The sequence below is a fragment of the Xiphophorus hellerii genome, chromosome 22 (genome assembly GCF_003331165.1).
Source record: "Xiphophorus hellerii strain 12219 chromosome 22, Xiphophorus_hellerii-4.1, whole genome shotgun sequence".
In the NCBI taxonomy this organism is placed as follows: Eukaryota; Metazoa; Chordata; class Actinopteri; order Cyprinodontiformes; family Poeciliidae; genus Xiphophorus; species Xiphophorus hellerii.
In genome coordinates this window covers 9,496,442-9,518,853 of record NC_045693.1, presented here as the reverse complement: position 1 = coordinate 9,518,853, position 22,412 = coordinate 9,496,442, and the positions used below count along the sequence as shown (strand labels likewise).

The following is a 22,412-nucleotide window of genomic DNA, read 5'->3' as shown; positions in this document are numbered from 1 at the left end:
AAAAAATTGACACATTTTTGTGTTTTCTCACAATAAGAGCAAGATTTGGGTCACGCCTTCTTTAAAAACGCCTGCTGTGTTTAGCTAAGTTCAATAAATTCACTAAAAGCAGATCTGGAAGAACAAACATCTTCTGTGTTTAAGTGGCTGGATAGATATGATTATTCTTACTAAGAAATGAAAGAAAATGCAAGTCTGTTTATTAAAGACAAATACATTGTGTTTAAAACATTTTACCCTTAAAGGACATTTGTCAGTTTTTATTTTTCTCTGATTGCAAATAAAGACTCCATCTGATTCAACCATCTGAGCTGGTGAGCCATATTTATATCATTTGGTTTTATCCTGATATTTTGATATTATTTAGACAAATATTGCCCCAGGATGGTGGAGCTGATAGTGGATAAAGTAACAGCATCATTCTGATTTAAGTTTGCAAAACAAACCGTATATGCCATGATCTGTTGAAATACTAAATAATAATTAACAAGAAACATCCAGTTATGCTATTTCAACAAGACAGTAAAAGTAATGAACCTCTTGGCAGTTTGGCATTTCTGTTGTCTGTCAATTATTATTAAGACACTCATCAGCTACATCTTTATTTAACCTTTATTAAATCATGCAGGACAGATTAAGAACAATTTCTTATTTACAATTGTTGCTTAGTGCGAGGAAGGAGCTGTTAGAGCAGGCAAGATTTAAATAACAAACTAATATAAACATTATACCATGTATTCATGTTAACAAGGACAATTAGAAAGACATTACTAAATAATCAAAATAAATATAGAGTCACTAATCCAGCCCCAACTGGGAACGTCAGGCGGCACGAAGAGCAAAACACTGATTATCTGGAAGATGTTGGCAACATAAACCGCAGAGATCAAAGTTTCCTGAGATGTTTTGTAATATGTTGGATCACATAAAAAGAAACTGAAAGAAAAGCATGAAAGACATGGGGGGATACTTCTTGGGAAGACCTGTTCTAAACTAAATGTTTGCAGCTTGGAGCAAATAATGAAACTGAAACAATACAGCAGAATAAAGTGCATTTGCAGCTCCGCAGCGAGGAGCTAATCATCTGTCTGCAGCCAATTGGATGGGACGGTCCAGCTCTGCTCTGTCCCAGAACAAACAGATCTATAGATAGGCTAAAGTGTTTGTTTATCTAGATGTGTCTAAGGATCAATTCTGCACTCAGATTCCTTAAAACTGATTATCTCACAGCATGTCCTCAACAGATGCAGGATTACTGGCGTATACTCACCCTCTGGTCCCCTTTGGTGTTGAGTTCGGCCCGTTGACCGAAGGCTCCGTGCTCATCCGTTCTCCAGTCTTGCCGGCTCCATCGCCGGCGAGACCCAGCAGGGCTCGGACCCTCTGTGACTTTACATCCAAGATGGTGTCTGTGTAACCCACCTCCTGCAGGTACCTGCAAACAAGGTAGAAAGGGAGTTTAGAAAACAGAGGAAATAAGCAACCCCAGAAAAAAACGGAACTCTTCTCTTCATCTGCAGCCCACAGTAAAATTTACTCTGGCCTCCAGCCTGAAACGGTGCCTCCTTGCAGATAGATGGCACTGCTGTGAGGGCTCTTCCTGCTCCAGTGCTCATTAGAAACAGTGACCACCACATTGCCAACCCTTCTTTACAGTGCAGAACACATTTATTGCCCCTCCTGGTAATTTCTGATTGGTCATCCATGACTTTTTGATTAATTAGGGTATAAAGACTTGTGTCTCTCTAGTCACTGCCATGAGTGCTGGGGGATGACACCTAATTACAGTTAGCATGGCCACCAATGACAGCAGATAAACAGTTTTCCTGTAACGGTACGTCGTTTCTTCGCCATTAGCACTTTTAGCAGCGACTACACGAGGTCAGGGAGGAGGTGGAGGTCTGTCAGGACATGGTGACAGTTTTAATAAATTTGTAAAATGTTACATACTGTTGCTTTAAATTAAATGTTTTTTGTACCCGAGTTTACTAAAAAGATGTGAAAAACATGTTACTCTTCATAGTCTGTTCATCTCTCAGCGGTTTAGTTCATGCTGTCAGTTCTCTTGCAGCAAAACAAGCTTCTCATCAAATATTACACCAACCCCGCAGCGAAGGAGGATAAGCCCTCACAATCTGAGTGAGTGAGTGAGTGAGTGACTAATAGAAAGGGAATGGAGGGGTAAGAGGGCAGGGTGTTTTGGCACATTATTGATCCGTCGGTTCACACAGACTGCTGAGTAAAATGGCTCCTTTCATTAGCCGGCATGTTGGGGCAGATGAGGAGTAAAGCTGCAGGGATGATGTCAAAACTCACAGACTTTATAGAGCAATGTAATAACTACCCTCTAAACAAACAGGGAACGTCTAAAGAAAACACAGATTTAGTGATGACTGCAGTTGTCCATGTGAGGGCGCTGTTCACCATCGTTTTCCTTCTGTTTGGCCACAGCTGGCCCAGCAACAAATGTCACAAAACCTGCTTGCCTGAAAAGAGCGGCTTCTTAGCCCCGTAATCTCAGGCTTTTCATTTCATTTAAACACATTCGGTTTGTTTTGGGCTGGAAGAGCTTGTGTACGTACTGTCTGAGGAGCTGCCGGCCATGTTTCCAGGACAGCTGATTGTTAAGTGATCCAGAAGAATCGTTCTCGTTGGCCTCATCTGAAGGAGAGAAGAGAGGCACAAATCAGAGCTTCACAAACAACAAAGACGAACAAGCCTCTGACATTATTTCCACTTGGCAAACAGCGAGAGCATTCCTGCATCGCTGCACTCTGGAGACGACACACATTCTTTACCAACTTTATAAAACCAAATGTCAAATCCAGTTGAACAGGAAACATTTTTCTCTTCAATCTGTAAAAGCTGGGACTCCAAACCCTAACATCGTTTCAAATTTACATAATCGAAAATATTTTTATCCCAACACATGAACTGTTGTGTGACAAAGGCAGCAGAAACCGTTGAAACAGCTTGAAGTAAAACAAAGCATCTGACATCTTGTAATGTCAAAACTCAGATGACTAATCTGTGCTCCACTCGATTACCATGAAACACTAGAAAGACGAGTGATGTCAGTAGCAACGAAACACAAGCTTTGTCTTCATCAAGAAGGAAATGCTGGTGCAAATAAAAGATGGTCAGCCCTCGAGCGAGGAGCAAATAATCATAAATAACACGGACTGTCTTGCAAAAGCATATTAACACCTGATCTCCACATATTGCCTTGTTAGAACCATAAACTCTAAAGTGTGTTTACTTCTATCAAGACGCCCTGAGTCAATACTTTGCAGAACCACCTTTAGCTGGAATTACAGCTGCAGGTCTACTGCAGGTTCGAACATCTGGAAACGGACATTTTTGCCCACCCTCCTGTGCAAAACTAGAGTTTAGTCAGATTGCATTTTATTACAAAACTGTGCAGTTTAAAAACTTTTATACAGAAGCACTTTTCAAAACCTGAAAACACCTAATTGACATTCAAGCATTTTGAAAGACTCCAAGCACCTGCAAGAACCCTGTATTTTCTAAACCATTTAACTATCTCTGGCTGTATGTTTAGGGTCACTCTCCTGCTGGAAGGCAAACATCGGGCCCAGTCTCGAGTCTTTATTGGTTTCTGACAAAGCACGTTCTTCCGCAAGTTTTCTGTGTTGTGGCAAATAGTGAAGCACTTTTTATTGCTTTCTTCATTTGTGGATTTCTGCAGTTTTATCTCTGAGTTACCTGGTGTGTTTTTTTGTCTTCATCGAGGTTGACCAAGTCCAATCCTCAAAAGGTACTATCCTGTAAACACCTGAGTCCCCTTATTAACACATTATTCATCTCTGCAGAGGCCGGTTAATGAGCCGTTTGATTCAGCTGTGTTGGAGATGGGATGCATCTAAACGTTGCAGGATATTAGGGCTTCCGGTCTTCTTGTTCTCTACAAACCTCTTGGGACTTTACTGAACAGCTGCACCTACACTAAAATTAAATTAGATGAAGGTGGAGTTTATTTCTGAAGGTATTTTGGATTTTCGGTAACAATATAAGAGTAAATGCAGCTGACAAATATTCTAATCTTTAACCTTTGCAAAGCCACATATTATTGCCCTTAAACTACGTATTATGCTTCATTTTGTTGTTCTATCACATAAAATCCCAAGAAAATAATTGTAGCTTATGAGATTCATATTGTAGCATGGCTGTGCCATATGAATTAAAATTAAACTCTGATGTTTTTATGCCAAACTCAATTTGTTTTTTTTCTTAGAAGAAACAATACAAATGACAGAAAATATCTAAAAGAAACTGGCTTTTATTTAAATAACTGCTTCTGTGAGTTGACCTGAAATCAAAGTCGAAATAAATACACGCGGTAGACACGCTTGTGGGAAGAAAAAAAAGGTAGTTCTTGGGTGGGCTAACATCACTCTGAACTATGGAAACCCAAGGAGCGTAATGGTGAAAAAAAAATCCCAATCTTCCAAAAAAAATAAATCTTCAAAAACAGAACTTTTTATTCTACATTGTAGAAGATGACCTGAGAGCAAGTGTTGAGAGGCAGGCGGAGGTGAAGACGTCTCAAAAACTGTGTCAGAATTAACGCAGCGGGTGATGGGCTGGCAGACGAGCCACCAAACCAGTAACGCCTCCCAGCTCTCTCTCTTTTCTCCCCCTCTTTCATCCAACACCTCTCTTCTTCACCTTCTCCAAATCATCAACACTTCAAGGGTTCTGCGCTTTGAACATTCCTCATGAATAGAGATGAGCAGAGAAGAGAGGAAGCATCGCTATCCTGACTGATGGTTTGAACACGAGGAGCCAATAAAACCAGAATAAAATAAGAAGTAGGTGTTGCGCTCATAGTGATCATGTTTCTATTGTTCATCAACTAAAAATATACCATGGATCAGTATTCATTTTGTTTATTAAACCTATTGTTTCAGTTCAATTACAGTACAGAAAATAAATAATTTTAAGCTCTAAAAATAATGTCCTCAATACTCCACAAATAATCCACAAAGCAAACTGTGAACCCTTTCATGAAAGCTGTTTTCTACTTATAAATGTTGTAACATTGCCGACAGCTCGATGGATTAAAGAATAACAAAGACAAGCTTCCAGTGGAGTGTTTTCAATTTTTCTCAGGATATAATCAGATATAATCATTTCAGTGCTTGGAGCAAAAACAAAGTGTAGAAAAAAGGAATAACTAAATAGTTGAAAAGCTGCATAGTGTCAGAGATGAGTAAAATCTGAAAAGTTTAATTCAGGTGAGCAAATCTTTTGCAATTTGTCGTGACTGCTTGAAACTCTCATTTCTCAGGCATTTTTTTTCCTCTTCTACATCTGCAACAATTGCTCTTTCGTAATTCCAAGGTTAAGTACGCTGTGAAGCAATGCACCAAAACGAACAAGATCCAACATGAATGCAGCCTTTTACGTGTGCCAATGCTGTCACCCCAGGTATGTATGAGCTCAGCAACCACAGTGACTTCGAGGTTCTGTCGACTTACCAGAGTCGAAGCTTGGAGGTTTCATGTCGCCCTGATTTAGCTCCGTCCCGTATTTTAATTTGTGGTACTTTGCTCTGAAAGCAGAAAAAAAAGCAAAGGGTGAAAACTTGGGACTGGTAATAAAATCAGGAAAATATTAATAATCATCTGTACTTTGAACCCTGTTTTCTGTTACTTGATAAATCTGATGAATAATTATTAAACTATGTCTCATAATATATTTACTTCAACGCTTCTTTGGCATCTACATAGTTTAAAAGCAAACAGACATTTCTGCAAATGTTATTTTGCTGGAGTCAGTTTTCAAGTTTATACAGCACGACAAACACAGCTATATTATATCATCAGCAGGAAGTGTTACGTTTTTCCCAGCTGAGGTCGACTGACAACGGAAGAAAACATTTTAGCTTAGCAGCCCCCTCCATCCAGCACTGTGACGATCTAGAGGAAGCGACCTCATTAAAATTAAAGCCATTTCAAACAGGGCACATCCCACACTCAAAAAAGCCATTTCTGAAATTGCTTTCAAGACACCCTCGGAGACGTGACCTGTTGCTTAGCAACCAGGAGAAGTGGTAGTATTTCTGGGTTAAGGGTTCCTCCTGAGGGAAGGCCTGCAGTCATCTCACTGAGGCTAAGTAGATAAAAATAGGCTGTTAACAGACGGAGGACGATTGTACGCTGAACAACCCATGACGACGTGCCTCGGAGCCAAACATTAACTAAAACTGGAGCTGACTCGGGGGAATGACGGAGCAAAAAAAGCCATCCTGAAACTCAGTTGACACGGTTGTGTTGAGGATTTTATTTGTTTAACCTCCCTGCTGCAAGATCTCACAAAAACACATGATGTAAAGTAAATGTAACACGTTACATTTACTCCCTACTCCAGGTTTGGAGTTTGATACTGCCTTATCTGACATGCCTGGCTACGCCTGCGTCAGCAACGCTTTGCATTCGTAGGATTCCTCATGAAGGATGTCATTTACAGTCTCAGACCTCTAACATCACCCACAAAGAAGTCATGAACATCCTATGTAGTTGAGTGAGGGAGCAGTTAAGACTGGAGAGAAAAACACGGCCTTAAATCACACTCTTTCAAAAAGAAACTGTAATGTTGATGCAGTCACTCTGTCTGAATTATTTTAGTAGCCAAGAACTCATATTTGAAGTACAAGTTCTCCCCATCTTTTTTTCTGTTTGTCTGTCGAACACCCCACCTGTACTCAATGTTTTTGTTCTGATTTCTACAATCAATCTAACATGTTGACTTCATGTCAGGTGTGTCAGGGAGATCTCCTTGATTGACTGTTCTGTACAGTGAATTTGAAAACAACAACATCAGTATGTCAAACCAGGGCTTCACCATTTCAGGACAACATGCAGTATGTTATAAGGTTGGTGAAAGCCTCAATCATGACCCAAACTGCAACAAATAAACAAACACCCAGGTACAGCTAAGCCTGAAATTATTCATATCACTGGCATATTTAGGTTTGAAATGATCTTTTAATTTGACAAAACATTTCTTTTTCTTTTTTTTTAAACCAGTAGAATTGTAAAAAAGAAGCCTAACAGATTTACCTTCACAAGTGGAACTTTACAGTTTTTGCTACAACATTCCACAATATTTGCAACAACAAAAAAAAAAACTGGATGTCAATTATGATTTCTACTTTGATTATTGAGATGGTATAAATCTTTTTCACTACTTTCTATACAAATATAATGGATGAATAAAGTCACTCACATGCAGCCTTCACTCCTTGTAGCGGGGATGCACTGCTACAGGAGTTGTGGTCTCAGAAGCAGATACTGATTTGTTGACTAATGGCCTAGTATCTCTTTACAGATTTCTTTGATGGTGATAGTGGGTTATTTAAAGAACACACAAGCACCGCAGCTGAAGCAGACTAGCTCAGATATTTAATGGTTCACTCACCTCTCTTGCTTCAGTGCGTACTCCAGCATTTTGATCCTCCGAACGAGGTCTTTCTTTAGGTTCTCCTGGCCTTTCCTCTCCCCCTGCAGGAAGGCGATCTGCGCCTGAAAACACAAAATAAAAAGATTGTCAACTTACACTACAGCACTAAAATATTTCCAGTGGATATTTTCTAATAATAGAAGCAAGTTTTTGCACTTTAATTAAGAGTCAGCTTCATTAAAAGCCTTTACTAAAAAGAAAACCTTCATCAGGGAACATCTAAAAAACACCCTCTTGTGTCAAGATTGAAATAGAATAGTCTCAGATAAAAATGTGTGGCATGATGGGAAATAAAAAGCCTATCAGTGCTATTCTATTTAAATCTACCTCCTCACACCCTCCCACACACCAGTCGTCCCTCTCCCTCCTCAAATCCCCGTCTCTCTTCAGTAAGAGGCAGCAGCTGTCGGCGAACTCAGTCTGAGTCAGCATTACATTACATTACCGGGTACCACACACACTTGGACACACAGAAGCATGGTCACTTAGATCGATAGTGGGGCGAGCTCCAAAGCACAGTCCAGCACTCTTCACACAAGCTGCTGCAGAAAGCTACCAAAAAGCAGAATCACAGGGATTTTAAAAATTACCATCATAAATCACTAGAAGGTTTGCATGTCAGCAAATGGAGAGAATAATCCATTATGTCTAATATGCATCCAATTTCACTTTGATACAATGATTTTTTTACTCTTTCTTATTTTTTTACTTCCTATCCTAGTCTGTGTCAAAAATATAAAAGCCTAATAAATCAATAACAATGTTTTATATACAGTTTTTTTGGCTAAATATATAGTGTAATTATATTGCTTTCTACCAGATTTTCACAATTTATCAGCTACTACAATGGACAGAGGAACTAAGAAGTTCATGTCATCTTTTTTGGATGAGATCAAGGTGTTTGAGCCACGCGATGCCTCCAACATTGTGCACGTCACTTTCGCTTTCGCTCGATGAGGAAAACGGCAGATCCACACACCCTCTACATCAATATAGCTGTGGACAAGATCACTGATGCCTATTGTTCTGGGTAAGTCGGGCATTCGTCGTTTTGTTGGTTACTTTTGAAATCAGTGGGTGATTCCTGTGGTTTGTTGGCAAATGTTTGAGTGTGCCTAGGCCTGATACACTGTACTTGGTGCTAGAGTGGCTAACACGAGTAACAGTTTAGTCCAAAGCCTTTTCTGCTAAAATAAAATCTTTAGTGTATGTCAGATACAGTACACATTGCATATTGATCTGTTTAGCTAACGTAAGACTGTGTAGCAGACAGGCTTCAAGGTGTAGAAGCCTTGAAGCCACAAGGTGTAGCAATGTTCTGCTGATCTTAAGACGTTTCTCAGCTCCTGAGTCACATTAATAGCTCTGCAGAATCTGTTGGCATGCTGAGAAAGTAATTAACTAATTTGAATCAGCTGCATTGGAGAAAGCACACATCTGGACATAGTTGAGTGAAATATGTTTCTAGAAAGCATTGACTTGGATACCAGGAAATATATTGATAATGCGAGCTTAAGATTTTTGTTAGTGGAAAAAAAAGAGAAAAAGATGCACAATTTTCCTCCAGGGAAAATCCCCAAAATACATATTCACGTTTGAGGTTGTAAGGTGTAAAGATTTAAGGATACGAGAACTATTTTTAGGAAATTTTAGATTTTAAGAAGTAAAAAAACATACAAAAATATCAGTTAACATGCAAAAATTATCATGCATTATTGAGCCAAAAAGCTGCCAAAGAAAAAAAGAAGAGCGTATGCTGTTGTTCTCCATCAAAATCCTTCCTTTAAAATCCATCTGACAAGATCACCAACAAGCACATTGAGACAAGCTTCTGTCTAAGGTCAACATGAGAATCAAACTTTGTCTAAAGGGAGAATAAACAGACAAATTTCCTTCAGCTTGCTTCAAAACGCAGAAGGTGCCAGCATGAGTAGGCTGCATCACACTTTCACAGCACTCGCAAGTAACAGTTGCCGCCTGCAGAAATGAGTCACGGCAGCTCAGTCTGCCTCCAACGACTATGGGCATCTTCACAACACCGTCACAATTCAGTGAACAGGACTGCCCTCAGAACAACCTTCCTGAAACAGCTCCAGTTCAACCGGGATTATTATAACTGCTGGCACTCAGTTTGACAGAGTAAACAGTGGAGTATTTGGCACCGATCACATGCAGAGAGGCAGAGTGGATCTTTCACCACTTCACCCACCACATTTCTACAACCTGAAGTTCTTTATTCAATCCAGTTTATGAGGATTTACTCTGGGTTTATTATAATGTGGTTCAAATAAGCAGCATTAAAAACCTAATACAACCTCTTACCAACCAATGCCAACATAAAAAGAGCTTAAATCAGATAAATGTCATCAAGAGGCACCGGTTATATTTATTAAGTTAGATACAATGGTTGAAAGGATGTTAAATAAAGTCAGGGGATTGATTACGTTGTTACATCACCTTTAAAAAGTGAGGGAAGGGAACAACAATAAGGCAATAGGAAACTAGGCCTGAACAGATCAAACTGTTCCACTCCATGGAAATTTCTCACTGTTTTCATTGGACTTTGAGAGTCCCTGCAAATAAATCACTCTGACTAAAAAGGCTGAAATCCAATTATCAGAGGGAGGAGAAAGCTCAAAGCTCAAAGTGGTCCTAACAGCAACCTCATTAGGATAATTGTTGGGTTATTTTTTTGTTTAACAAACCTGGGATGTTTATTTATTTTTTTTGTGCCTTCTTGGTTGTATTTGAGTAAAAACCCAGCTGAAAATAACCAAATACCTGTCCATGTTAGGTTCAAAGGTATTTCATTCAGCAAGCCATTAACGTTTGAAAGTGTAGGCCACGCTGCATCTACATTATTGTACTCCTGTTTTCTACACGGTTGGTACTGGGTTGGAAATTCTGATTTTGTACCATCATAAAAGTAATAAAACAAAACACCAAACAAAAACAAAAAAAACAGAACTGCAGCAGAAAGCCACTCAGATTTATGACTTTCCTCTCAAAAACATGGAGCAAGGCAAACTAAAATATAACCTCTGACATTTACTGTAAGAAATGCTATGAAATTATAGCATAGATATATCAAGGTAATTAGCCTGTGATATTGCTGAATATTTTGTATGTTATCTTTTATTTTTCTTCATTCTCAATGAGCTTCAGCATGTAGCTCACAAATATCTACAGACATGGAGACCAAGAGCAGCATATTACAAGTAGTCACTTCATAAATGAATGGAAAATTAAGTAACTTTGCTTCGATTCAATATTTGTCAGTCAATTGTAATAGTAACAGTGATGAGTCCCTGTTATATTTTGTAGCAGCTCTACATCAAATCAGAACCATTCAATCTTTTATCTATTATCAGTGGACACGTTTCTGCGGTATTAGTTGATGTTAGACAGCTTACTGTTACAATTAGAATGGAGCATTTATTAGGGCCATTGTGAGGAAAACAAAAACAAATGTAATTTTTTTTTTTTTTTGGAGTAAATTTCCCTCCCAAAAAAATTTAGAAATTTCTACATTAATTTCACATAGATACAAGAATAAACCTGTATTAAATTAGCAAAAAATTAGCATGACCAAAGGCAAAACCTTGTGGTCTGTGAGATGTTATGATATGGAAAGCGCTCCTTACACTTTGGAAAATATCCAGCTGTGCATCTGAATAATTGAACACGTAAAACTTAGAAAACTTCTGATGTTTTTGTCTCAAATGTCCAAGTTTATAATGTCAGAATACCTTGTTTTTAGTTTAAATCATATAAATTTTCCTTCTTGACTTAAATATATGACTTTTTGACATCAGACACTGACATTTTTTCTTGTAAAAATAATCTTTTCTTTTTTTTTTTTTTTTTACAGAAATTGACTATTCCTATTTTATTTATTTTATCCACAACACTTCTTGGTGCATATAGCAGTAACCTTAACTTCTCATCTTGAGAAATTGCCGGAGTGACTGGAGTTTTCTTCAGCTCTGTGCAGCACAGAGTAATCCAAATACTGATGTGCACTGTTAGTTGAAGGCGTTTTCAACTAGAGCAATTAGATCACAATTTGGTTTTAAACTGTAGGTTTCCTCCTGTGGCACCGTGATATTTATACAGGTTATCCTGCATCGAGAATCTCATCTCCTGCTCGCGCCGCAGTCGACTCGCCTTTGACATCATTCCAAACGAATGAGTTCCAGCTTTTAAAGGCAAATGTAACACAGCATAAACCCAGGAAGTAATTTTCCAGGCAACCAAACAACTTGCTATAAACCTCACACCCAGCTTCTTCTGTCATAATGTGCACAGAGACAAGTCTGAAATCAAAAGTAGGAAAAACAAAACAATGAAACATTTTATCGATATGATTATCAAAACTACACATAAGAAAGCTTTTTTAGCTGTAGATGAAATTGAGTCTGCATCGATGGAGACGGCGAGCTGATCGTCCACTTCCTCGTCCACATGAAGCGTTGGACCGGGAACCATTTGGCGTACTGCCGTGTCAGAGATAAAGAAGAAGAGTGTGGGTCTGTGAGTCTCTGGCTCGGTTTCTCGCTTCTATCAAACATTAACCTCGGGAAGAATGTAATGAGTCAACTCTGGACATAAAGAGACACAGGAAGCATTTAATTCCCTGCCTCACACTGACTGCATTATTGCTCTGCTGGATAAGGGCCCCTCTGATGCATTGACCCAGCGCTACTCTGGGAGGAAAAGCAGCCAGAAGAAACAGATTTAGTGCAAAGTAGTAAAATTATGAATCTTTTTTTTTTTTACTATAATAAAACCTTTTAAAGAAAAAGCTGCCTGTTGCTAGAAACTTATGTTTCTCTTCTGAGTTTAGCCATTTATTTAATGCAACTGGAAGACAAGAAACAAGAACAAGAACTAAGAATGTAAATGCTAAGTTTATATAAAACCACTAATTCAAAGTCCGAAATTTCCCCAACAACCAGATATATCCGGCATCATCCAGACGTCTGCTCCGACACAATGAGTCCATTTAATCTGGACAGAGTGCTTCCTTCATTCAGAAAAGAAAGTTCACAACTGTGGGAAATCCACACAAACAAAATGGTCACACATGCTGGCCCCCACTGGCCGCAAACTGGGAGAAGGAAAGGAGGGTGTTGGTGCAAATCCCATATTTACAATGCAAACGAAGCGCCGTTCAGTTACCGCCGCTTTACGCTCACAGAGGACCAAGCAACACGATGACTGACCTGATAACCAGCCAAGTGCATTCCACGCATGCCTTTACACTAGTAGCAGCAGAGAGAAGAAAGCTGCAAAACAAGGCGAGGCAGGAGACTGCTGTGATCTGGTTACAGTCATGTTCTTTTCTCTTATAACTTCAAATTACAACCATACAGTCATGGCCAAAGAGTAGAATGAATCTGAGAAAATGAAATGGTGGATGTGTGTTTCAGCGTGTTCCCAGTGAACCTGACTGGAGGGTTTTTCTTTCTATTACAAGGAAGGGCGTGATATTTTTTTTTTCTATGCTGACAGACTGGATATGAGCAGCCTTCCTGGTTCTCATCTGATGTGACATCTGCAAATGAGGAAAAATCCAGCAGATAGGAGGTTCTGAGCTTAAACATTAACATTTTGTAATGAGAGATCATGGAACTTTACATTAAATGACTTTTAACTCAGATTTGTAACTTTTAATTGTGAAAAGTCTTCACAAGCATTTTGAATATTTTTGTGTTTAAGTCTCAACCACTAGATGCTTTTAATATCCAAAAGGAAGATCCCACTGCTCCAAATACATAGAAAGCTCTTGTGTTTTTATGCATGTTTTTTTTTTATTATCCAGTACAGTTTTACACATTTTTAATATTAGAATATACTGAATGACAAGCATCATCATCATGGTCACAATTTCATTGGTTGCAAAACTGCAAAAACCTGCTTGGGTGCAATAGTTGGTAGGATGCTATAATCCTGGGTGCTTGGATCCTTAGTAAATCAATACAGTGTTTGTTCAGTTAAGATGCTAACGCTCAAGGAGTGGTGGGAATATTGAGTAATAGTAAAGAAAGAAAACAAAGTGTAGGCTAATCATACTAGATTTTATTTTTCTAAAGTCACATCACCCTATTTTTATCTATTGTGTCATTATACAGCCCTGTGGTGAGCACTGGTACATTGGTACATCTGTAGTAGGAATGCACACATTTGAAAATTTTGGATGATATCTGCATCCAGTGATAATTTTGCTGCAGCAACTCTCTCATGCATAAACCCAAAATAACCTAAATATGCATTAATAAATCCAGTAGGAAAAAAAGTCTCGGCACTACTATAGATGCTAATATCTACAATCTTCATTATTTTTGTACTTGGGAGAAACAGACAACAGTGTACCAAGCAGAATTAAACTCTGGAACTGGACGTAGATATTTGGACCTTATATAACAGCTATCAATAGGTTTAACTTATAATAATTATTTTTAAATATGGATAAAGTGTAAAAAAAAAAAAAGGTGCAAGTTTCTGTAGTTATTTTTATGGAATAGTTGTCATAAACTTCTACAGCAGATTGACACCAAAAGTACCAGTAATATTTTACTTATTTTTGTCATCAGGTTAGAAACTTTTTCAGTTTAATTTTTTTTTACTTTTTTTTTTTTTTACATAATTTGCCACAAATATAAGCAATCCAGAGAAAAAAATGTAATTCCTCCTTTTGTCAAGTTTGATGTTTTCATTATTTTTATACTTGAAATTTTAAACTAAATGGTGGTTCTTCAAAGACAACAAATTTCCTCTTATATAGTAACACTTATCTAAAATTATAGTTTTTATTTGTTGAAAAGTTTGTGTAATAATTATGTCTTTAACAAATTTAATGTAGTTGAACGGAGGGTAAAGATGGCTCTTTGCTTTGAAGTGATGGCAGACCATTTTCTTTTAAATGCTCCACAAAAAAAAAATCCAGAAAAAGATTAATTTTACAGAAGAAATTTGGAGTTGCGTTCCACAGAAAAATATCTGAAACGGGAAATACTGAACCAGGCAGAGGTCCACTATGTAATAACATTTAAATAAATTACATGCAAGACTTAAGCATGTTATAATTTGGTCTGGGACTCATTATTTTTGTCATTTAGGCATATTCTGGAATCACTTATCTAATCCAGTGTTCAAAGTATGTCTCCCACAAAATAGATTACAGGGCAAGATGCCTTCAAATGCTGAAATTCGATCCTGCTCACGTCCACAAGTAATGGATTTCAGACAGACAGGCTGACACGGTGAGCTGCTCTCACTCGGGTTTTGATTTCTTCTCAGCAATCCAGAACACTGAAAACGAACCAGAGAAAATCCTTAGACAGAAACAGCTCAGAACTGCGTCGTTCTGCCTTCCACAAACAGATTTCCACTCATTCAATCATGGATTTTCTTTTCACTCAAAGTTCATTTTGCTCCTGAGCGCGTTTCCTCACTGTGTGTGCAAGTAAAGGCGTGATGTAAGAGCTTTCAGGGCAACAAAAAATTATGCAACCCACCTGTAGGCAAAGAGAAACATACGACTGATTTTTTTTTTTTATAAATACCCGGCATCATTCAACCCAAGGTATACAGCAGCTTCTACAGAAATTAATGAGACCCTAAACTAGAAGATAAGCCAAGATGACTTAGTACAAATTAAAGAGCAATTAAAATTTCTTTTGGCTTATAAATGAAGATAGCTCAGAGTAGCATCTTATGTTTTAACAATATTCACTTTCATACAAAAATATAAACATATGCATGCCAAAGATGCTGCTGACTCTAACAAACTTCTTCAAAAATGTTTTTTGTACATGCATTTAAACTTGTGCAGCCATCTTTAAAAAGAAATCACAATGAGTACCAACCTAAACCGACTGGTACATTATTGTGAAACTTTTAAAAGAAAATTAATGAAAAATTCATTATTTCCTGAAAAAAAAAGGGGAAAACATTCAATCAAAAATAGATCTAGGACGACTATTTTAGCTTACAAGAGCATCAGCTTAAAACCGGAGTGGGCAGGCGACTCACTGGCATGCCCGCTTAACCAGATGAAGGCTGTTAAGTGTGAATGGAGGAAGGAGAGGGGAATTAACGAGCTGACAGCGAGGCATCTCGGCAGCAGAGTGAAAAGGCTCTAGTGTCAGTTCTGGTGCAAAGCTCGGAGGAAGATGCTTTAGTTAGCAACACAGCTCCCAGAGGGCCATCGTACAAGAAAACCCCTTTAAAAACTACTCACTATCGTCCCCGGAGTATTTTAGATGAGCTGGAGTAACTTCTTATCTGAGGACAAGGATATAGTGACAAACCAGCACTTCCACCATGCTATTTTTAAATCAGGAAACGAGAGCCTTTTTTAAGCTTTGCCAGGCAGTAGGTGCATGCTATAGAGCAAAAAATAACCCACAGCGTGCGGGTGGACACGGTATCAACCGAGGAATGACGGTGACTCCCTTCTCTACCATTCTGAATGCCACAGTGTGCATATGTGCACGGTTTGATGCACGCAATTGAACCACTGGGATAATTATGCTTCAGGCTTTGCTATTTGTAAAAAGTAAATACAACTATGATGGGAAAGAGCTCCATGCAGCTTTCTGCAGAGCTAAGAGGGAGAATCAAACTGCAAAGGACAAATCCACACCTCGCACTCTGAGTCACCTTCAACCTTCTCTTGGTGTCTGATTATGGGCGCCTCGAGCAAGGAGATACCCCCATGGAGCAAAGGGTTTCCCCAAAGCTAAAAGAACTGAGGAGGTACACTGGATGGATGGCCTTCACGGGACGTAATCTGACCCAGGGCTGGAAAAGATCTTGGGACTAATCAGTAAAACAGCAAATGCTGGATTTTCATTGCACTGTTTTGTTGTACTGTGTTAGGATTTTATTGAAAATCCCGATTTTTGATTTTTAAGTCACAACAATTATTCATAATGATTTCTGCTTCAATCTATAACTGTGCAAACGATCCTCATGATAATGCATCCTAGCTGTGCTAAGAACTAAAACGAGACACTAATGACAGTTTAAGATGTGAAGTTCTACGTTTAAAAAGAAAATCCAGTTTTAAAGTAACTGCTTTTTTGGCAACAGCAAGACTGGGGAAAGAACACATTGAATGTCGTTCTTGTAACTTCTTCAAAACAGGTCAAAGCTTACAAAACCCAGAGAGAAGAAAGAGGCCACAAATCTCTGATTGCTGCATCTCTAATTTAATTAGAGATGCAGCTAGTAACGGCTGCATCTCTACTGCTCTACTGTAGTAGAGCAGTAGAGATGCAGCAATCAAATGTTAATTTCCAAGGTTTGAACATTAACAGAGCTGTAACAACAGAGGGAGCTTTTGTTTCGACCGAGTTGTTGTTTCCCTTCTTTATCCCCTTAAGGAGCAAAGAAACTTGACCACACACCACCAACAGATTCGATTCAAGGCGTCCCTCTTCCGCTGGGCCGACATCGGTTTGTCTGTCTTATCCAGGCCTCTGAACTGGATTATCTCCATTAAATATGTCAATATGGTGTCTAATTTTTGCAAGTAGTGTAGCTAGACCAATGTTAATCAAAAATCAATTGAAATCAGGTATGCTGTAGGTGCAGGTGTGCATGTTCCACCTAAAACATGCAGGGCAGTGAGCCTCAAGGACCAGGCACCATCAGAACCACTGATTATGCTTATTTATTCAAGAAAAAAAACAATTCAGTATCAGAGAAAACAATAATATTCAGCAAAGTTGGTTATTTTGATCACCAGGACAAAGTTGCAACTACAAGTTACAGCTCTTGCCTGTGAGCTGATAGGAAAAGATCCCACCTATGGAGTTTAATCATGAATGAGTTACTGAGAAATGGCAAGGCGACAGGTTTCTGTGCCCTCCCTGGTAAAGAGGAGTGGCCCCCCCCCCGCAGCTCCAGTTAACAGGCTGGTTGAGCAACATTTCTACAAGCGAGCTGCTTTGAGACACCTTTAGCTGTTTGACAATACAAGCACTAATTTTAAAAGAAAAGCAGCTTTTAACAAGCACAACACATCAGCTCAGACTCTAACGTAGCAAAGTAGGAGGGCATCGGATGTGACTGCAGGAAGTAGTGAGCAAAAAAAAATAAAAAAAACTACAATGGTGCTTGGCATCGTCCATTACGGTGTCCAATGCAGCCATCCATTATTCATCACTAAATGTTAATCCACCAACGTCTTCTATACAGACGTGCAGTATATGTAAGCATTCCTCAAGGGCAGCCCGAGGTTACTGCCCATAAGGAAGCTTTACCGTCTTCATTGCTCCTGCTCTACAGTTGTGAGGAAGTGCTAAATAAAGATAGGAAATGGTGACTAAGACCAATTTCCATAATAGACAAAAGACGTGTCCCTTCTGGGATCAGTAGGAGAGTTAGAGGGATTACAGAGCAATAATGAGAAAGCCAACCGCTGGTAACGGTCTACAGTCAGTCAATTACGGTCAGGGTTTAGTGCGACAAAAGCAAGAATTTAAACTGAGCGCGCCCCATTTTGCCGCCACAAACAAACTACCCGCAAAGCCGAGTAGCAGCCTTCCCCAAGCCGTGCCGCTGCTGCAGCGACTACTCTGCTGATAAGCTCATTTCATGACAGCAGACAGGAAGCAGAGTTACAGCAGCCAGCCTGAAAGTGCTGCATGAGGCTGAGTCAAAACGTGGCATACGTCATCAATGTACAAACAATGCAGCGTCTCCCTCGCTGCCGGGTGATGTGTTCTGTCGTCTGGGATTCAGAAAAGGCACAATTACAACTGGGTCAAAAGTCGAAAGAAAAAACAAAAGAGAAATCAAGGTTTTAAATAATATATTGGAATAAAGCTGAACCCTGACAAAGGATGCCACGGTTCTCAAATTGCGGGACAGGTTCCACCAGTAGCACGAGAGCTGATGAAGTGGTGTTGAGAAGAATGTTGGTGCTAATTATCTGTAACGCCATTAATCTTAGTGAGAACTAACAGGAAAAAAAAAGACATGAGAACCTTCCTGTCTCATTAAATATGTTTTTAATGATCTGTATGAATTAATTTCTATGCTCTGTTGTTATGAAGCGCTTTGTAATTTTTAGCTGTTAAAGGTTCTGTAAGAACATGATTTATTATATAGATTGTTTTTGCTTCATCAGGAAGAAACTCCAGAGTTTCCCCAACTTCATTTTCATTTTCTAGACATTTCTTTTTTTTAGGCTATGATTGACACCATTAGTGCAAAGCATTTTCTTTGCACCTGCTTGAACATTAGTAGGGCATTACCATCTGATGCTCCACACATCACACAACAGGTTGAACCTAAACATGGCTTTCTATTCGATGGTGTTTTAAAGGCAAAGTTCCAGTAATGTTAAAATTTCATACATTTCCAGCTGAATATTTCTGTATCTTTTTCATCAGAAGCCTTCATAACATTTAGGACATTTGAATAAAGAGTTTCATATCAAATTGGACACAGAAAAACTGGTAAATGCTTTTATTTTTATTCAATTATGTAAGTAGTATGGTGTTAAAAGTTATTTTTTTAAAAACAAATACTGTTAACTACAGCTTCAGCATAAAAGTCAACAATTGTTTTATCACTTCATTTCTGTCATTTATTAGCCTGTTATTTGCTAGTCTGGGTTTGAATTTTCCAAAAGTATTTATGTTTTTCACATACATTCTACTTTAGATTGACTCCATTACAATATCTATAACATTTATATTTATCACATTTGGACCATATGAATCTATGGCACATAAAGATTATTTATCACAGTTTTGTGATCTGTGATTTGTTTTTTCATTTGTAAAAAAAAAACAAAAAACTAATCACATATAATGAATGTGTAAGAACTCTATGGTCTTCCAGACTTTTCTAAACACAGCTGTAAAGTTATTAACAATGAGCCAAGAACAAGTAGGGACAGGTGATAAGGCTCTTTTTGACACAAAATACGTAAATATTCAGTCATCGCTACTATTCGGCTATCGTACGACATTAAACATACCCATTATCAAATAAGCTACTTCATTACACAAGCTACATTAATTGGTGCAGCTGTTCCATCAAAGAGCAGATAGTAATTGCATTCAATGATGTTTTCAAATGAACTGACTTCCATTAGTCAGTTCAAAGTACAACAATCCCAACCATGCTGTCAGTTTTTGAGGATTGCAAATATTATCACAAATTATTTATTATCCCAAATAAAATCAATGTTCTTGAAGAGTAAAATTCTGGTCTGGAAATAATATATTTCCTAACCCCTGTACTAAACAACCGGGACAATAACAGTTTATTTTTCAGCATCTGAAACACCACAGCAACACAACCACTAGCAGACGTTCATGACAGACAAATAAAGAGTTTGTTATTGCAGGTATACTTTGAATATGTTGCAGCCATGTGGGGTTTTGCCATCCGAGTTGGTGAGAAACTTCGGACTTTTGTCGCTTGGATTCTAACTGCAGGATACTTTATACACTTCTTTTTTTTTGTCCCTTTTATTTCAATAAATATTTGCAATAGAAAAAATTTGATTACATTCAAATAAAAATAGCACTACTCCAGTCTATTTTTACTGAAGTAAAAAGTAGTCATCCAAGATATTATTATAAAAAGAATAAGAAAATATTTTTGGCATAGGACTATGTAAGCACAGAGTAACAGATGATGTCTTCAGAAAGAAGAACATAATTTGTTCTCACATTCCGGCGAGAAAACCCACAAACAAATAATCATAAAATGAATTTAGGCAGGAAAAAATGTTTTCTAATTAAAAAATGTTCAATGTAAAACTTAGAAAACCAATACTCACAGTAGATAATGTTAGAACAGGGTAAAGGCATTATATAGTGTTTACTGTACTGTGTACTGATCTCCAAATGGAACAAATGGCTCAGCAGATAGAAAACAACAGAACAATAAAGCTTGTGTATAAAACAAGACATTGTTCTTAATTTAATGAAGAACAAACAGATGCTTAGAACAACAATGCTTAATAATATTACTCAAGTAAAAGTAAAAAGTATGGTGTAATAAAATTACTCCTAAAAGCACAAGTAAATGTAATAACGAGTTACTACCCACCTCTGTCCAAACCAGGCTTCCCAAACTACGACCACTCAGGTCAATCTAATTTATTATACAAAAACTACTAGTTTACACCATTTCGTTAAAAGGAAGAAAAACGTGATAAAGCATCTGTTAGCCTTAGTGTAAATACACAGTATGCTGCATTTATGCAGGGATGAAATGGAAGAAAACTTGTACAAAAGACCACCAGGACAGTATCCTCTCTTCAGGAGTGGCAGTAGCATGGAAGCTAGCTTTATAAACAATCCTAACTCCTGATCCACGCACTGTTAAGAACAGTAAAAGACGGCTCCCAAATAAATCCGAACACCGTAAAAGTGTGTTATTTTTGTTTATTCTATGATTTTTGCTAATAATTAACACATAAAATGCATTTAGGCGTCGTCCAACACGTTTAAGTATAATATATAAAGGAAGGGAATCCGTCTTACCTTGCTATACAATATCTAGTCTGACCGCAATTAGCTGTCATTACGGTTTTCGTAGTGACATTTCTTTAATATTAGTAATTTCTAAAGCACGTCTACTAAATATCTGGCAGGTTTAGATGTTTAAGAGCGTAAAGAGGTCGGAAACAGCCGTCGTGCAGCTGGAACGGGGGTTAGAGGGCGCTGCAGCTCCTCCAGCTAACTGAGCTAAAGCTAACGAGCTAGCTTGGTCACCAGAACAATCAAACAGAGAAACTCAGCGGGATATAAAACACACAAATCAGCCAAACGATCATCAGTGACAAAACTACGTGACGTGTGCTGAAGCTGTTGCGTTTTTCACCTGCAACTCGGCCCGCTCCACCTCCCATTGTGCCCTCTCTACTTCGAAACGGGCCCATTCGTGCTGCAGGAAGTGCAAGATCCCCGGGATGCTGTACTGCGCTCTGGCCGCCTCCCCAGTGTCGCCATCGGGCAGCGGTCCTTTCCCACCGCCGGCTAAAACAGAGTTGTTATTGTTGTTGAAGAACACGCCGGGCCCTGCCTGTTCGTCCATGGCCGGGCTCGGTGAAGAGGTTGATCAGTTCTTGCCGATTCGATGTACTTAGATGTCAATAGGAATAGCAAAAGAAAAGAAAAATAAAAACTATCGACAACGCTCCGTCTACTCGACTCGGGGAATGAACTCACTTTTCTGACAGCTAGCTGTCATCCAGTGACGACAGCAGCAGACCACGCCCACAGACTGATAGGGACGTTCGATTCGTTCACCGGATTATCCGGATATCACACTCACAGGAAGTAGCTAAATCTATTTCAACGGCGTAATTTATTGAGGGTCAAATGTACCACAATTTAATAAATAAGCATAGATATATAGAAATGAATAATTAAAATGGAAATTAATTTGTTAATATTAAATATAAAGGCGCCTCTCAAATTTGAATATCTAAAATCTTTTCAGTCTTCAAAGGTGAAATCACACGTGTGACAAGTTTTCTGTTAAGTTTACACGATTATGACTTCCAGCTAGTTAAACATTTCAAAAGTATTTTTCCAGAAAATCAGATTATTGCATAAGATGAAGAGAAAAAAAAAAATTGTAATACTGAAATCCAAGCCTACTGAGAAGCACTCAGAATTTTGTGTGGCGTGGGATTTAGGTAATCAGCCAGTGGCTCTGCTGTCATGTTTACAAAGCCCAGTTTGTTTTATGTAAATCATCCTCTTTGTATATCTTGTTAGCAGAAGGAAGCATGAAATGCTCTTAATTTTTTTTGGTAGAAGGCTGTGTTGACTTTGGACTTAATAAAACACAGTGGAGCAACATCAGCAGATGACATGGCTTTCTCACCTGCTGTGGAAACGTCATGCTTCACCTTAACTAACATGAATTCCGTGCCTCTTCAT

General features: G+C 38.5%; 1 protein-coding gene and 1 long non-coding RNA gene across 5 annotated transcripts in view; both read right to left on the bottom strand.

Moving 5' to 3' along the window:
• LOC116713796 (striatin) overlaps nt 1-21,709 on the bottom strand; it is a 31,859-nt gene extending 10,150 nt beyond the window's left edge. For all 4 annotated transcript variants that reach the window (XM_032554066.1, XM_032554067.1, XM_032554068.1 and 1 more), the window contains exons 1-5: nt 21,346-21,709; nt 7,444-7,547; nt 5,502-5,575; nt 2,583-2,661; nt 1,271-1,435 (exon numbers count right to left, since the gene is read on the bottom strand). In XM_032554066.1, the coding sequence (XP_032409957.1) occupies nt 1,271-1,435; nt 2,583-2,661; nt 5,502-5,575; nt 7,444-7,547; nt 21,346-21,558 (635 nt within the window). In that variant the 5' untranslated portion in view covers nt 21,559-21,709. The remainder of the gene's footprint in view (nt 1-1,270; nt 1,436-2,582; nt 2,662-5,501; nt 5,576-7,443; nt 7,548-21,345) is intronic.
• Nucleotides 7,554-12,200, bottom strand: LOC116713797 (uncharacterized). The gene is made up of 3 exons (XR_004337920.1): nt 12,191-12,200; nt 9,683-9,684; nt 7,554-8,362 (listed from the first exon to the last, which is right to left on the bottom strand). It is a non-coding gene; the product is annotated as an uncharacterized LOC116713797 (long non-coding RNA).
• Nucleotides 21,710-22,412: the final 703 nt, after the last annotated feature.